General features: G+C 38.0%; 1 protein-coding gene across 1 annotated transcript in view; it reads right to left on the bottom strand.

The window, feature by feature from the left end:
* LOC126262990 (protein VAC14 homolog) overlaps positions 1-18457 on the bottom strand; it is a 150080-nt gene that overhangs the window by 19927 nt on the left and 111696 nt on the right. The window contains exons 10-13 of the mRNA XM_049959942.1: positions 851-1025; positions 599-717; positions 428-507; positions 3-156 (exon numbers count right to left, since the gene is read on the bottom strand). Of these exons, the coding sequence (XP_049815899.1) occupies positions 3-156; positions 428-507; positions 599-717; positions 851-1025 (528 nt within the window). The remainder of the gene's footprint in view (positions 1-2; positions 157-427; positions 508-598; positions 718-850; positions 1026-18457) is intronic.

The following is an 18457-nucleotide window of genomic DNA, read 5'->3' as shown; positions in this document are numbered from 1 at the left end:
ACCTATCACTGCACTGGATGTGAAGGCTGGGAATACAGTCGAGTCTTCGTCTCAGCGTATGGAAAGCTTCAGTCTGTGGTAACAGCATCAGCAAGCCATACAAAGCTTGTACTAAGTGTTGCTTCGGAGGAACTTCTAACAGTTCAAGGCGAAGATCTAAAGAATTGGCAGAGGCAGAATGTTTCGTTTAATTAATTTTAAAATTTGTCACAAACTGCAATTTTCTAATCATAATTCAGATTCACATTAAATACAATAACAAAGAGTGAACAGTAATAGAATTGACAAAACTGACTGGCCTTTACTAATTGAGAGATTTGTTTGTGATATGAGACTAACGAGCTAATAAATAATTAAACAAACAAGATACATTGTCTTAAGTGCTATATATAAATTTTCTTGCTAACAAATAGTGCATAGAACTTACAAGTAAAAATTGGGGACTCTATGAGTTGCACCAGTTTATCTATCTCGGTAAGAAATTCCACAGTCACTTCCAGACTTCCACTGAAAAGTTGTTAAGGCACAATAAAATGATCATAGCAGTATCACACATAACCTTGATTATAAAATTAAATCAATTTTGTGAAAAGGATACAATTTATGTATTAAGTCGCAAGCATGGCTGTAGTTTTGAGTAAGTAGACATAATGCCACTGTCGCTACTGGATTGTGACACCATGATTCATACAAACAGCGGAAAAGTTGACAGCTTCCCTGCAATGTAAACAAACAAATTGAGGGTACATTTTCACCAGTATAGTATGAAACAGCAATTATTTCACAAATATTCATGAACATAATGTAAACTGTGAAAAATCAATGATTGTATGAAACCTTGTTTACCTACTTCAGACTTTACATCCTTGAGTTTTGTTCTCAGTTCAAACAATTCTGGTGATGTCAGGAGAATGGTATTCAGGTTTTCCACCATAATTGCAGCAAATTTAAGATTGTCTTCATGTTGAAGAATTTCTGACAATGATCGATATACGTCTTCAGAATTTAATGACACACACAGCTGCCTAAGTTAAAAAAAGTAAAATAGATTTTGTTTTACAAATGCAATTTTGTCATAAATTCAGGTGCTTCATACTGAATTTAAATGTATTTTCTACATAACAAAGTAGGATTAGAACATTCATAAAATTGTGGGAGATCAATACCACCCCCCCCCCTTTTCACTTTCAGTAACAGGGAAACAAAAAAACTAGAATATTACTTTATGGTTGTATGTCTGCTTAGTAAAGTTGTGTAAGACAACAGTTCTAGTATGCTAGGAATTTAGAGAGGAGTACAGACATTAAATGCTCTTTGGAGTACATGTCACAATCAAACAACAACCATTTAAAATCGTAACAAAGACAGGTAATAGGGTAGTGGCACAACGGAAAATGTGCCAAGTTGAATCAAACGTGTCTCAACAATTGGAAAATCCATACCATGACTAGAATTACATCTGAATTAATTTATACCACTTAATGCCCTACTGGCACATGGCAGAGCTATTCAGATGTGAATCTAATCATACAGGAAACAGAATAGTAAATAATGTCATACCTAATATATACTCCTTCAGCGCAGGCTCTATTAAGTAATTTCCAAAAATCAGTACATGCCCATATACCTGGCAGAATGGTACTTGTTTCTCCATCAATTGTAAATAAATACAGGGTGTTTCAAAAAAGAATTACCTGATTTCAAAACTCCATCCTTTTTGCTGAAAACGTAGTACAAACATGACATGACTTGCAAAATACATCTTAAAGTTTTACCTATGCTATTATAAATGCTCTATGTGTCAACCATCATAAGCACGAACAACTTCTCAACAATAGCTAAATCTGCCCCAAACTTTTACAGAAGTTATTGTGGCCGTTATTCTGTTCTTCACTTCATGTCACAAGGTAAAGGTGAAATGTACACACTTTCCTTCACAAATCACCATAAGAATCATGCAGCCCAAGAATGCAGGGCAGTATCTCAGGGTCCCATTAATCCTATCCAGTCTTAAGGCAGAGTGTCTTTGAGAAATTGATGTACATTGCTGTGCCAGTGTGGTCAAGCAAGCTCCATCCTGTTGGAAAATCAAGTCATTAGAGTCCTCCTGAAGTAGTGGAAAAAGTCAACCCTGTAGCATTTGAAGATAGCTCATTGCTTCACTGTGTTTTTTTAAAAAAGGTATCATACACATTTTCACATGAAATGGCACAAAAAACATTCAGTTTAGGCGAGGCTCTGCTCGATAATGTCATTAGGGTTCTAGAGTTCCCATATGTGCACATTACATCAGTTTTCTTTAGCACTAGCATGAAATGTTGCCTCATCACTTACAAATTTAGCTATCATCTAGATGATATTTGTGCTGCTGCTCATGGACACAGCATCTATAACAGCACAGGTAAAACACTAAGATTTTGTGAGTGTTTGCAATCCATCCCATGTTTGTAGTATATTTTTATCAATAAATATGGAGTTTTGAAATCAGGTCATTCTTTTTGAAACATCCCCTACTACCTAGATGTTTTGACTATTATCTTGTTGGTCTAAGCAAATGATAGATATGGATTTTGGCCACAAATCACCTGCTCCAGTTTTATAAAGCATAGAATTTGACACTGAACACAGTAAATCTGTAAAGAATCATTAAGATATAAAAAAAACTAATGCTGAACAGAACAATGTGTGAATGAATTTATGCCCTCAGTGCCACACTGGTAGATCTCTTCAGATATAAGGCTATAGTATACAGAGCGTTGTCTACGGCACGCCAAACTGGATGCGATTATGATGTGCAGGCTGCTTGCAGGCCAAGGCTCGCCTTGTCTCGGCTCTGAATAATCTTCCTCAGAGGTACTTGGCTGAGCATGCAGTGCAGAATGTTTCAGTTGCCACGACATTCTTCGGTTTGGTTGAATGATGGTGATTGTTCATTGTATAAAGGAAGTTCACAGGCCCAGTGGCTATTTGCACCGAAAGAGGCAGTCTAGCGATCTAAAATCACAAGGCTTTAAAAATGAATGGGAATGACAGACAAGGACAAGAATTCTTAACATCTATTGTGCAGTCGCAAAATCAATGAGTGCCACAAATTTGTCATAGAACAACATACAGTACAATGCAGAAATAATGTGAAGATGTAATTTATGATGAAAGAGGAAAATATTACACCGATCAAGAAACGGGATGCATTCTTCTGTACATCAAGAAGCACTTTGTGCTAAATCTGCAGGTATGGAGCACGTGATGAAATTTGTGGTATGATCAATAAATTTTCTGAGATCACAAGCATTATTACGCTGTGGGCTGCGAAAGGTTTTGATAGAACCAAACTAAGAGTATAGAGACTTTATATATTACTGCAAAGTACATTGGTTAAATGAAGCGGCAAACCTGGAACAATTTTCTGATTTGAAACTCATTGTTGTTCAATTTATGAAGAAAAACGGAAAGCAGGATTGAAGATTAGAACATCCAGAAATGATTGCAGACCTCACTTTTAAGTGCACTTGACTACATACCACCCACAATAAAACACTGCAAGGTGACAAACAAAATATTTCCGATTTGATGGGGATGCATTTAAAATGAAAAATCGCAATGTGCAAGGGACAAATTTGGGCAAAACAACACTGTTCAGTTCCCTAAGCTCCCTGGAATCAAAGAAAATGACATTTTAAAGGATTAATTGTGGCTCTGAAATAATTAAAAGGATAGTTGTCTAAACATTTTGAGGACACTGCCACTCTTACATCTGTTTTTGAGACTATTTCAGTTGAAAGCAATCCTGTGCATGTGCAGATAGAAAGGACTGATCTCCAATGGAGTTCTCATTTAAAGGACACATTATTTTACATTAAAACTGCACAGGGGGGTCTACATTGTTTTCCTCAGGAAGAGTTTGCACAGCTCCATAATGAGGTTGGAAACACGATGAAATATTTTAATTAATGTGTGTGTGTGTGTGTGTGTGTGTGTGTGTAAGTTTGTTTTTGTTTTGAGACTAAATAAGTCATGACTAAATGCCAACCTGAACGCAAAAAACCTGTGAAATTGTTTCTATATGTCCGTATACCAACAATTTATAACTTACAAAAATTAAAATAATAAGCAAAATTTGTTTTGTTTGTGATCTGTGTTGTTGAGAAATATGAAATAGAAAACCGCGCCATATGCAGTGCAATTAAATGTGGTGCATTTGCAGTCCCCCCCCCCCCCTTTCCCCCTTCTTAAAGACAGTGTGACATAGATGTGGAGGAAGTAGGCAAGCAGGCAAGAAAGCCATAACACTCATGGCAGAGCATGGCTCGCGTGCCCAAATTCGTGGGAGCCCCTGGTATACAGGGAATAAGGCAGTAAATAATATCACATGTCGTTTAGGCTTCTTTAGTGCTGGCTCTATTAAATCAATTTCACAAATCTGTACCTGCCCATACACCTGGCAGGATGATACTTATTTCTCCTGCAATTGTAAGTAAATATTTACTAGCTGCCTTGACTTACCTGTACGATATCTGCAAAAGGGGGATGTTAGTTGAATACTGAGTTTGAAGCCATCAGAGTTCACCTATTTTTGATTATAATACATGCGTATTTAAACTGTAAAATTGTATGAAGAATATGTAGTGTAGATTAAAATATTTTATACATCAAAACTATACCTATAACAGGGTCCTTTCTAATTTTTTAGAACTTACTGCAAAGATATTTCCAACTGACAATCTTAGAATTATGAAGTGTGAGGAACACACTCCCTTTGTGTCCTCATGGCACACCAATGAGGCTAGATCTGCCACTAAAGCTGTGTGCAAGATCTTCATAAAATCGCTCCCCTGAATGATTTTTGCTAAGGCCCTAAGTACACTGTCAAAGAGTTCTGACAAATCTTTTATAAAAGCTAGCTCCAACTTTTATAAAAGAAATTATCAAATATTTTATTAAGCATCTTTTATAAAAGATCTTTGATATATATTCAGCATCATTCTGAGAACTAATCAGGGCTGTCTGGTCTGGAGCCCAATGGAGGATTTAACCAAGAGATTTTGCCAGTTCTGTTCTGAGATAGGCTGTAGATATCTTGACCTATGTTACACAGAGGAGATTTGCAAAGTTACCCTGAATAAGCCAGGTGTACACTATACACTGAAAATTGCTAACAGATCGAATACTTCAACATACCGATATCAAATCCAAGCAGAAGGAGGTAGAGAGTAGGCAAATTTTCACCATCACATGAAACATATATTGGAAAGATAGATTAGACTCTCCAGGAGTAGTAGTGTTTATAGCAACAAGCAGAAAAATTAGGTCTAGCAAGATCCAAAATGAGTCTGACTACAGGAGTAACCCGAGTTTGTGTACTTACATTAGTTACCGGACATATCCACCAACCTTCAGATTCAGACACATCAGTGACGGAGTCATTTGGGGATAGCCTAAACTCAGTGCATGAAGATACCCTGAGCATATGGCAGTAGCACGTGCCAACTTTAACCCTCTCATTATCGACTGTGAAACCTACACGTACATTTTCATTTTCAGGGGTAAGGATACTGAAGCGATACCAGTAACATTATCTGACAACTCTGCAAACAATTAGTTCAAAAATCCACATAAAAAATAAATGTTTTAGAGCATTCAGTTATAAACAGTATGGATTTTTACGAGAGTGTCACTAGTGACAGAGGAATTGGCAATCATGATGATATCACAATAACGATGATCAACAAAGGCAAAAAGATTAATAAGAAATGTAGTATGCTTGTATGGTAAAACATATATTGTCTCTCTAACAACTTATTTAAATGATAATCTGAGAACATTTAGTACAGACCTGTTAAACATGGAACAATTATGGTTAAAGTTGAAAGACATAATAAAGTGTGGGCTGGAAAAATATGCACCAAGTACAGTAATTGAAGACAGAAAAGGTACGTCCTAATTTAACTACACCATTTAAACAATGTTACAAAAACAGAGACTGCTACACTCTTGCCACAAACTGTCCAAAACTGCAGGGCAACTGATAGAGAAAAGTTAATAGCAATTTGCGCATTCATAGGGAGGAACATGTATGAAGGCAACAATAATTACACTATCAAATCTCTGTGCAATATGGTCGGAAAAATCCTAAAAAGTTCTGGTCATATGTAAAGCCAATGAATGAGGGCCCAAACTTTCAAAGCAATCTCTTACAGATCCATACAGTGCTGAAATGGAAGACAGCATGCAAGAGGCAGGAATATTGAATTTCAAATTTAAAAATGTATTCATGCATGAGGTCATGTACCAAAGTTTGGCTACCATACAGATTCACAAATGACCAAATGTGAATGGAATACGGAAGAAAACTGATGATACCAATAAAAGGTACCCTCTGAACACACTGTACAGTGGCTGTAGGTAGAAGTAAATATAGACCGATATTAGCATTTCCAGTATTGGAAAACAATTAACACTACTTGAAGCAAATACGGCACCAGGCCTTGATGGAATACCACGTAGATTTTACACTGAATGTGCTGGGGATTAGCTCATATTTATTGAGGGTGCAGCAAATGGCCCCACATGACTCTGAAAGAGCACACATTTCTCCTGTTTACAAGAAAGGTGCAAGATCCGATGCACAAAACTACAGGCTAATATGACTCACATCTTCCTGTTCTAGGATCCTTGAGCATAGTCCAAGCTCACACATTATGACATTCCTGGAAGAAAAAAAGTTTCTCTCAGAAAATCACCATGGATTAAGGAAAAACAACTAAGGTGAAAAACAGCTTGCTTTCAAACTTTCTGCAAGATTAAAATCGTGTGGCAAATCTGGACTTGAACTGGGGACCTTTACCTTTCTTGAGCAAGTGCTCTACAGGCTGAGCTATCCAAACACAGCTCATGATCCACTCCTGCAGCGTTCCTGCTGCCAGGATCTTATTTCCTACCTTCCAAAGCACAACTCATGACTTTCGTTCTCCTGCATACCCTGCGGGACTAGCAATCCTGGAAGAAAGGATACCAAAAAGAAATGGTAGCTCACGCTCTGACAGTGTAATTTATTCACACACGACATCAAGCAACAATAACTGCAGGTGAACAAGTATATTACATCTTCCTATATTTCCGAACCCCTCCATGAACCATGGACCTTGCCGTTGGTGGGGAGGCTTGGGTGCCTCAGCGATACAGATGGCCGTACCGTAGGTGCAACCACAACGGAGGGGTATCTGTTGAGAGGCCAGACAAACATGTGGTTCCTGAAGAGCGGCAGCAGCCTTTTCAGTAGTTGCAGGGGCAACAGTCTGGATGATTGATTAATCGGGCAGCTAGGTTAGAAAATTTAAAAACGGAAATGGATAGGTTAAAGTTAGATATAGTGGGAATTAGTGAAGTTCGGTGGCAGGAGGAACAAGGTGAATACAGGGTTATAAGTACAAAATCAAATAGGGGTAATGCAGGAGTAGGTTTAATAATGAATAAAAAAATAGGAGTGCGGGTTAGCTACTACAAACAGCATAGTGAACGCATTATTGTGGCCAAAATAGACACAAAGCCCATGCCTACTACAGTAGTACAAGTTTATATGCCAATTAGCTCTGCAGATGATGAAGAAATAGATGAAATGTATGACGAGATAAAAGAAACTATTCAGGTAGTGAAGGGAGACGAAAATTTAATAATCATGGGTGACTGGAATTCGTCGGTAGGAAAAGGGAGAGAAGGAAACATAGTAGGTGAATATGGATTGGGGGGAAGAAATGAAAGAGGAAGCCGCCTTGTAGAATTTTGCGCAGAGCATGACTTAATCATAGCTAACACTTGGTTCAAGAATCATAAAAGAAGGTTGTATACCTGGAAGAATCCTGGAGATACTAAAAGGTATCAGATAGATTATATAATGGTAAGACAGAGATTTAGGAACCAGGTTTTAAATTGTAAGACATTTCTAGGGGCAGATGTGGACTCTGACCACAATCTATTGGTTATGAACTGCAGATTGAAACTGAAGAAACTGCAAAAAGGTGGGAATTTAAGGAGATGGGACCTGGATAAACTGAAAGAACCAGAGGTTGTACAGAGTTTCAGGGAGAGCATAAGGGAACAATTGACAGGAATGGGGGAAAGAAATACAGTAGAGGAAACATGGGTGGCTCTGAGGGATGAAGTAGTGAAGGCAGCAGAGGATCAAGTAGGTAAAAAGACGAGGGCTAATAGAAATCCTTGGGTAACAGAAGAAATATTGAATTTAATTGATGAAAGGAGAAAATATAAAAATGCAGTAAATGAAGCAGGCAAAAAGAAATACAAACATCTCAAAAATGAGATTGACAGGAAGTGCAAAATGGCTAAGCAGGGATGGCTAGAGGACAAATGTAAGGATGTAGAGGCTTGTCTCACTAGGGGTAAGATAGATACTGCCTACAGGAAAATTAAAGAGACCTTTGGAGAGAAGAGAACCACTTGTAAGACTATCAAGAGCTCAGATGGCAACCCAGTTCTAAGCAAAGAAGGGAAGGCAGAAAGGTGGAAGGAGTATATCGAGGATCTATACAAGGGTGATGTACTTGAGGACAATATTATGGAAAGGGAAGAGGATGTAGATGAAGACGAAATGGGAGATAAGATACTGCGTGAAGAGTTTGACAGAGCACTGAAAGACCTGAGTCGAAACAAGGCCCCGGGAGTACACAACATTCCATTAGAACTACTGATGGCCTTGGGAGAGCCAGTCATGACAAAACTCTACCATCTGGTGAGCAAGATGTATGAGACAGGCGAAATACCCTCAGACTTCAAGAAGAATATAATAATTCCAATCCCAAAGAAAGCAGGTGTTGACAGATGTGAAAATTACCGAACTATCAGTTTAATAAGTAATGGCTGCAAAATACTAACGCGAATTCTTTACAGATGAATGGAAAAACTGGTGGAAGCGGACCTCGGGGAAGATCAGTTTGGATTCCGTAGAAATGTTGGAACACGTGAGGCAATACTAACCTTACGACTTATCTTAGAAGAAAGATTAAGAAAAGGCAAACCTACGTTTCTAGCATTTGTAGACTTAGAGAAAGCTTTTGACAATGTTAACTGGAATACTCTCTTTCAAATTCTGAAGGTGGCAGGGGTAAAATACCGGGAGCGAAAGGCTATTTACAATTTGTACAGAAACCAGGTGGCATTTATAAGAGTCGAGGGGCATGAAAGGGAAGCAGTGGTTGGGAAAGGAGTGAGACAGGGTTGTAGCCTCTCCCCGATGTTATTCAATCTGTATATTGAGCAAGCAGTAAAGGAAACAAAAGAAAAATTTGGAGTAGGTATTAAAATTCATGGAGAAGAAGTAAAAACTTTGAGGTTCGCCGATGACATTGTAATTCTGTCAGAGACAGCAAAGGACTTGGAAGAGCAGTTGAACGGAATGGACAGTATCTTGAAAAGAGGATATAAGATGAACATCAACAAAAGCAAAACGAGAATAATGGAATGTAGTCAAATTAAATCGTGTGATGCTGAGGGGATTAGATTAGGAAATGAGACACTTAAAGTAGTAAAGGAGTTTTGCTATTTAGGGAGTAAAATAACTGATGATGGTCGAAGCAGAGAGGATATAAAATGTAGACTGGCAATGGCAAGGAAAGCGTTTCTGAAGAAAAGAAATTTGTTAACATCGAGTATAGATTTAAGTGTCAGGAAGTCGTTTCTGAAAGTATTTGTATGGAATGTAGCCATGTATGGAAGTGAAACATGGACGATAACTAGTTTGGACAAGAAGAGAATAGAAGCTTTCGAAATGTGGTGCTACAGAAGAATGCTGAAGATAAGATGGGTAGATCACGTAACTAATGAGGAGGTATTGAATAGGATTGGGGAGAAGAGAAGTTTGTGGCACAACTTGACTAGAAGAAGGGATCGGTTGGTAGGACATGTTTTGAGGCATCAAGGGATCACAAATTTAGCATTGGGGGCAGCGTGGAGGCTAAAAATCGTAGAGGGAGACCAAGAGATGAATACACTAAGCAGATTCAGAAGGATGTAGGTTGCAGTAGGTACTGGGAGATGAAGAAGCTTGCACAGGATAGAGTGGCATGGAGAGCTGCATCAAACCAGTCTCAGGACTGAAGACCACAACAACATATTTCCGAAAGGCATGCAACATATTGTTGACTACTAATCAAGTTGAGGAATTACTTGACTAATGGAACCAAGTATATTACACAGCATGGTGAATGTTCCACAGAAACAAAAGTAACATTGCGTATGGGCAAAAGCAGAGTGATAGGACCTCTAATGTTCTAAATACATACAAGATCACACAGGATCAGCAGCAAAATAAGATTATTTGCAGACAATACTGTTGCCTTCACAAAAGTATCATCGTTGGATGATTGTATAAACTGCAGAAGGTGTTGCACAAAATTTCCACATGATGTAATGGATGGCAGCTCTCTTTAAGTGTGAATCAATGTGAGGTAATGCCACAAAGACATAGAGCCTGATAGTATCTAATTACAACATTAGTAATCAACATTTTGAGCTTGTCACAATGTATGAGTATTAAGGGGTAATGCTAAGAAGAGAGATGAAATGAGACGAGCACGTCAAATCAGTATTAGGGAAGATGAGTTGAAGGCTTAGGTTTTTTAGGAGAGTTCTGAAAAGTAGAATGCATCTTTAAAAGAAATCACAGACAAGATGCTAGTGCTACAAAATCTACAGTATTGTTTCTGTGTTTGGAATCTCTATCAAACACGCAGAACAATGAGACATGTCAAATGAATTCAGTGTACTCATCCTAGGATAGCAACACATTGGTATAGCTCGTACAAATGTGTAACAGAAATGCTCACTAAACTTAAAGAGGATCAATGGCAGAAAGGCAGCATTGTTGTCACAAAACCCTGTTGAGTAAATTTATAGTACCTGTAGTCAAGAAAGACTGTAGGATGTTTATGCTGCCACCACCCTACGTCTTGCATAGGGATCATAAGTGTGTAGAGCACAATTCAGGAATACAGACAGTCATTTTTCCCTTGCTAAATATGTGAATGGGATATGAAAGAAAACTGATGATACCAATACAAGGTACCCTCTGCAACGCACTGTACAGTGACTATAAGTAGAAGTAAAAACAGAAGGTTTTTTCCAGTGAGAAACATGCCTAAGATAGTTCAAGATATTTGTTATTACTGCCAAAAATAAAGATGTATAACATCTTATTACAGAATATATTAGCCAGCTCCCCATTTAAGTCACAGTTACTGATACTACAGGCAATTCAGCTGAAACTGTAAGGGGGTCCACAGTCACACAAGGGGTGATCCCTGTGGTTAATGAGTCCAGGCAGACAGATTTTTTAGGTTAAAGCCAAAGTCCAGAGAGATGACAATCAAGATAAACGGAATTAAACTTCGTGTACAGTAAATAGGAATAAAGCTAAGAGCAGTATCAACTTACTTCATCAAAATATCAGGGGAATAAAAAATAAAGCAGATGAGCTATTAGTGTGTTTACACGATCTCAAAAATAAGAATGAGATTGATATACTCTGTCCGTCTGACTGAACACCATGTAACTGTGGGCATGGATAGTGTCAGTATAAGTGGGTATAATTTAGCATCTTACACTTGTAGATCTAGAATGGATAAACGGGGAGTTGCCATTTTCATAAAACAAGGGCATAAATGCAAAACTGTAGAAGTTAGCAAATTTTGTGTTGATCAGCACTTTGAGGTTTGTGCATGTGAACTTCAGCTAGATAATGTAGTATTGATACTAGCAACAGTGTACAGGTCCCCATTAGGAGACTGGGAGCTATTCATAAAAAAAGTTTGATTCCCTATTATGCTGTCTGTCAGACAAAAAGAAGAAGTTATTAATCAGTGGTGATTTCAATGTAAACTTTCTAAATAATTCTGAGAGAAAAAGTGAACTAGAAGTGTTATTAACAACATATAACTTAGAATCAGTTATCAATTTCCCTACATGTATAGCTCAAGACAGTAGCACGCTAATAGATAATGTATTTGTACAGAAAGAGGACGTAAAACAAACACATGCTTTCCCTATGGTAAATGGACTGTCAGGCCATGATGCACAACTGATTAACTTACAAAACCTAACAGGGTGTACAGTTCGGAAACCATTAAGTAAAAGTGTAAGGTTGCTCAACCCGGCATCTACAGAGCACTTCAAAGAAAGCTTAAGAAATGTTAATTGGGGAGATGTATATAATGAGCCAAATGCTAATGATAAATGCAACATATTTCTTGATAAATTTATATCCCTTTTAGAACATTGTTTCCCAAAGAAAATTACTACATGTAACACCACACACTTTTCAAAGAAATCCTGGATTACTAAAGGTATTAAAGTGTCTTCAGAAAGAAAAAGAAAACTTTACGAGACAGCAAGAACTAGCAAAGATCCAGAAGTAGTTTTACACTATAAAAATTATTGTAACATACTGAGAAAAGATGTATGGAAATCAAGAAATATGTATGTTAGAGAAGAAATTAACAACTCTGGCAATAAAATCAAATCAATATGGAATGTTGTTAGAATGGAGACAGGAGAAGTAACCACTGGGGTAGGTAGTATTACTATTAAGGAGAACAGTATCCAACAGTACACAAGTAGCTAATGTGTTTAACAACCATTTCTTAAGTGTAGCAGAAAAAATTGGTGAGAACAGTTCAAAAGAAAAAGATAGGCAGTACATGGAAGAGTCTGTTTTGAAAAAATTTAGTCAGATTAAATTTCACCTAACAACCTCTTGTGAAATAAGTAAAATTACTAAATCTCTGAAAAATAAATGTTCTGTTGGAGTAGATGACATCTCTAATAAGATATTGAAACAATGTGGAGCAATTACAGCTGATGTTCTGAGTCACATATGTAATGCATCACTAACTCAAGGTATTTTCCCAGACAGGTTAAAATATGCCATTGTCAGGCCTCTCTACAAAAAGGGGGACACCACAGATGTCAATAATTATCAGCCAGTATCCTTGCTTACAGCATTTTCAAAACTCTTCAAAAAAGTAATGTACTCAAGCGTAGTTAGCCATCTCAACAGTAATGGGATACTTAGTAAATCACAGTTCGGATTTCAAAAATGCTGTTCCACTGAGACAGCAATATACAATTTCACTGTCCACATAATAGAGTCTTTAAATAGTACACAATAGGAATATTCTGTGACTTGTACAAGGATTTGATTGTGTGAACCATGACGACATGTTACAGAAATTACAGTTCTATGGTATAAATGGAATAGCATATGAGTGGTTTAAGTCATACCTACAGAACAGGAAGCAAAAAGTTTCCTTATATGGGTCAAGTGATTTAAATAAGTTTGCCACTTCATCTAACTGGGGTGAAATTACATTAGGTGTTCCACAGGGTTCAATCACAGGTCCCCTTCTGTTCTTGATATACGTGAACAACCTCCCTTCCTATCTGAAACAGGAAGCTGAATTGACACTATTTGCTGATGTTACAAGCATCATTATTAATCTGGTAAAAGAAACTCCAATTGAAAATGATACAAATAAGGTCTTTGGAAAAGTCATTAATTGGTTTTCTGCAAATGGGCTTGATCTAAACTTTGATAAAACACAGTACATCCAATTTTCTGCAGCAAAAAGTACAGTTCCTTCAATAAATACAACACATCAACAGAAGTCAGTAGACAAGGTAGAGCCTACAAAGTTTTTGGGTCTACACATAAATGAAAATCTTAATTGGAAAATTCATATTTTGGATCTTCTAAAGTGACTAGGTTCAGCAACTTTTGCAATCAGAATAACTGCCAATTTTGAGGAATCAGAAATTAGTAAGCTAACATACTTTGCATACTTTCACTCTGATGTCATATGGAATAATATTTTGGGGTAACTCAACATTTAGACAAAAAGTATTCACTGCTGAAAAGAAAGTGATTAGAGTAATGTGTGGGGTTCATAGTCGCACATCTTGTAGGCATTTTTTTTAAAAAAGATTGGGAATTCTTACAACAGCCTCACAGTACAAATTACCAGATGAAATAAAATGTCTGACAGACAGCTGTAATAGCTTCAAAAATAAATTGAAATCACATCTCCTTGACAACACCTTCTATACCATAATGAATTCCTAAATAGGAATAAATAAATCTACAAATACAGTATATGCATTTTGTGCCATTTAAGGGAATGGGGTAAATAATAGAAATATTAATCCTTATCTCTCTCTCTCTCTCTCTCTCTCTCTCTCTCTCTCATCTCTCATCTCTCATCTCTCTGACACGTTCCGCTTCATAACGGCTACCGTCCCATGCAATTGATCAATGGAACACACAACCAACTAACTAACTAACAGATGCAAATTACACCTCACCACTCGAGTGTAAAAGGGGCAATCTATCAAATACCCTGGTCCGCTATGGGTATACATACCTGCTGAAGATGGTCATAATAGCAGCTGTTTGTTCAGTAGTGTATCAGAAACTAGCATCTACTGTGCAAGAATTCCAACGAGATATTAAGAAGAATTAATTTGCTGCCCTTGGCAACTAATAATCAACATAGTGCTTCAAGAGTTGAATACGAGTCTCAAGTTTTCAACAACAATATTATCAAGATTGATTGGAATAATATTTTGGGGTAACCCAACATTTAGACAAAAGTATTCACTGCTGAAAAGAAACAGGTTAGAATAATTGTGTCTCAACTTTTCAACAACAATATTATCAACATTGATTGGAAAAACATTATTGAAGCTTGTGAATAAACAATTTTCACACAGAAGGAATAATTCATTGCTGAAATACCAAACACCCAGCAATATAATATGACAAGCTTGCATTTAAAGTACAAAGCAAGACTGGTGGAGTTTGCGACACATAAGAGATTATGGTGGGGTTGACAAGGAAGATAACTGACATGATTGCAGCCAGCAGGCAACATATTGGCACTCGTAACACAGCCATCAACTCTGAGACTATGTGCAGGACAGTTCCTTGTTCAATGGCGATTGCACAGGGAGTCACCCACAGCTAAGCAGATGTCGACATCATATCAGCAACACAATGGTAGTTTGCAGCCAACCCACATCTCAACTTTAAAAAAATAACCGATGAGAAGTATACTTCAAACATTAACTGTTGCATGTAACTAACCGGTTAGTGATATTACACTGAGAATTGATTTTATTGTTAACTATTGGGTAGTGAGCTATTATATCAAAGTGTAAGTTAACTCACAAGATTACTGCCGAGGCAGAGAAAGCTGATATGACAACACTATTTGTGAAATAAATGGAATGTTGGAGGAAAACATTACTAAGAAAATAGAAGAGACTAATAAGGCTGGATTTATGTCAAGGTTCACAGAATAGGATAATAAAACAACAGAATTAGAAAGTAAAGTTAACGTATTAATGGAAAATCTACCATCAGAGGCACATACAGCAATTTATCTGAGTTTAAGAAATATTTCAAAGATGCAAATCAAAATTTTATTTTGGTACACACCGTAATTTCAAACACAAATGAGAGAGTAGATCCATTAGAGCAAGATATAATGTTAAGCCTGGAATCTACCTGAACTAGTTTGGAAGAGAGATTACAAGAGTTCATTGAACAGAAGAATCAATCAGTAGTAAGATTGTTTCTGTGAAGAATACTGTAAGCAATTGACAGGAATTTCAAAATGTATGGGATATGTTAGGAGGATAATTTTTGGAGGATTTGTACATTGGGAGTGGTCTAAATTTGTCAAAACAGTTTTCCAGATTCAAGCCATATAGTGAGGTGTGTCCAACATATTGAGCTCTTTCACGAGCAGATGACATTGCTGCTGGTAAACATTTTGGTGTCCACAAAACTCTTCTGTTCCTAAAATTCCATCCAGAACTGTGCTGGACATCTTCAGAAGCATTGCTCCTTCATTGAGTCTTGCTGACTGATCGGTCAGACATCTGAGAGTGACATATATACAGTAGAAAAAGGGAAGTGGCCAGAGTTGTATGTGATAAACAGAGATGACGCTTGTCAAAGATAAAACTTAACAACTGATTGTCATCTCATCAAAGATAAAAAAAACTGTTTAGTGATGCTGGAGAGCTACTGTCCATATGTTGCTAAGTTTCATGGTCTCTTCTTTCCTATTAAAATTATCCCTTTGTTTATACAGGGTGTTACAAAAAGGTACAGCCAAACTTTCAGGAAACATTCCTCTCACACAAACAAAGAAAAGATGTTATGTGGACATGTGTCCAGAAACGCTTAATTTCCAAGTTAGAGCTCATTTTAGTTTCGTTCTTCCACCTACGCTCAATGGAGCACGTTATCATGATTTCATATGTGATACTCTACCTATGTTGCTAGAACATGTGCCTTTACAAGTATGACACAACATGTGGTTCATGCACAATGGAGCTCCTGGACATTTCAGTCAAAGTGTTTGTACGCTTCTCAACAACAGATTCGGTGACCAATGGATTGGTAGAGGCGGACCAATTCCATGGCCTCCACGCTCTCCTGACCTCAACCCTCTTGACTTTCATTTATGGGGGCATTTGAAAGGTCTTGTCTACGCAACCCCGGTACCAAATGTAGAGACTCTTCGTGCTCATATTGTGGACGGCTGTGATACAATACGCCATTCTCCAGGGCTGCATCAGCGCATCAGGGATTCCATGCGACGGAGGGTGGATGCATGTATCCTCGCTAACGGAGGACATTTTGAACATTTCCTGTAACAAAGTGTTTGAAGTCACGCTGGTACGTTCTGTTGCTGTGTGTTTCCATTCCATGATTAATGTACTTTGAAGAGAAGTAATAAAATGAGCTCTAACATGGAAAGTAAGCGTTTCTGGACACATGTGCACATAACATATTTTCTTTCTTTGTGTGTGAGGAATGTTTCCTGAAAGTTTGGCGGTACCTTTTTGTAACACACTGTATATTATACTGGAACAATCAAGAGACGCATGAATACACAGATAAGGAACACAAAAGTCATTTCCAACTAGCAAAAATAGACAAACAGGCTGTAGCAGAGCAGGCTCTTGAGCCTGAAACTCACAAAGTGAAGTTTCCTGAAGCCAAAATTTTATCTGTGACTATTATCTACAGCTATATAGAGAAGTCACTAAAATATATAAACATAGAGAAATTTTAATATGAAAGAAGAGACCAAGAAATTTAGCAGATGTGGACAGTAGCTCTGCAGAGTCGCCAAACAGTTTTTAGTCTTTGACAAGACGACGATAGACAGTTCTTTTATCTTTGACAAGGATCAGCTCTGCTTATCGCATGTAACTCCGGCCACATCCCTTCTTCTATAGTATACCGGGTGATCAAAAAGTCTGTATAAATTTGAAAACTGAATAAATCATGGAATAATGTAGATAGAGAGGTGCAAATTGACACACATGCTTGGAATGACATGGGGTTTTATTAGGAACAAAAAAATATAAAAGTTAAAAAAATGTCCGACAGATGGCGCTTCATCTGATCAGAATAGCAATAATTAGCATAACAAAGTAAAGATGATGTTCTTTACAGGAAATGCTCAATATGTCCACCATCATTCCTCAACAATAGCTGTAGTCGAGGAATAATGTTGTGAACAGCACTGTAAAGCATGTCCGGGGTTACGGTGAGGCATTGGTGTCAGGTGTTGTCTTTCAGCATCCTTAGAGATGTCGGTCGATCACGATACACTTGCGACTTCAGGTAACCCCAAAGCCAATAATCGCACGGACTGAGGTCTGGGGACCTGGGAGGCCAAGCATGATAAAAGTGGTGGCTGAGCACACGATCATCACCAAACGACGCGCACAACAGATCTTTCACGCGTCTAGCGATATGGGGTGGAGCGTCATCCTGCATAAACATCGTACGTTCCAGCAGGTGTTTATCAGCAAGGGTGGGGATGATGCGATTCTGTAACATATCGGCGTACCTCTCACCCATCATGGTAGCAGTTACAAAATCAGAATCACGCATTTCCTCGAAGAAAAAAGGCCCGATAATGGTAGATGTGGTAAATCCAAGCCATACTGTGACTTTCTCGTCGTGCAATGAAGTTTCCGTGACAGTTCTAGGATTTTCGGTAGCCCAAATTCTGCAGTTGTGGGCGTTGACAGACCCTCGGAGTGTGAAATGAGCTTCGTTCGTCCACAACACGTTACCCAACCAATCGTCAACTTCCGCCATCTTCTGAAATGCCCACACCACAAATGCCCTCCGCTTCACTAAATCGCCAGGTAACAGTTCATGATGCCGATGGATTTTGTACAGATAGCATCGGAGGGTACGCCTAAGTGCCAACCAAACAGTAGTGTATGGAATGCCGGTGCGACTTGCAACTGCACGAGCGCTGACTTCCCCGTGCATAGATGAACCCGCTAGTCTCCATTTCTTCCTGAACTGCCTTAGCAGCATTACATCTTGTGCTCAGTCCGCTGCTATGGGGTCTAT

Source organism: Schistocerca nitens, chromosome 6, assembly GCF_023898315.1.
Source record: "Schistocerca nitens isolate TAMUIC-IGC-003100 chromosome 6, iqSchNite1.1, whole genome shotgun sequence".
Taxonomy (NCBI): domain Eukaryota; kingdom Metazoa; phylum Arthropoda; class Insecta; order Orthoptera; family Acrididae; genus Schistocerca; species Schistocerca nitens.
The sequence above is the reverse complement of the archived record's forward strand: the minus strand, read 5'-3'. Positions and strand labels throughout refer to the sequence as shown.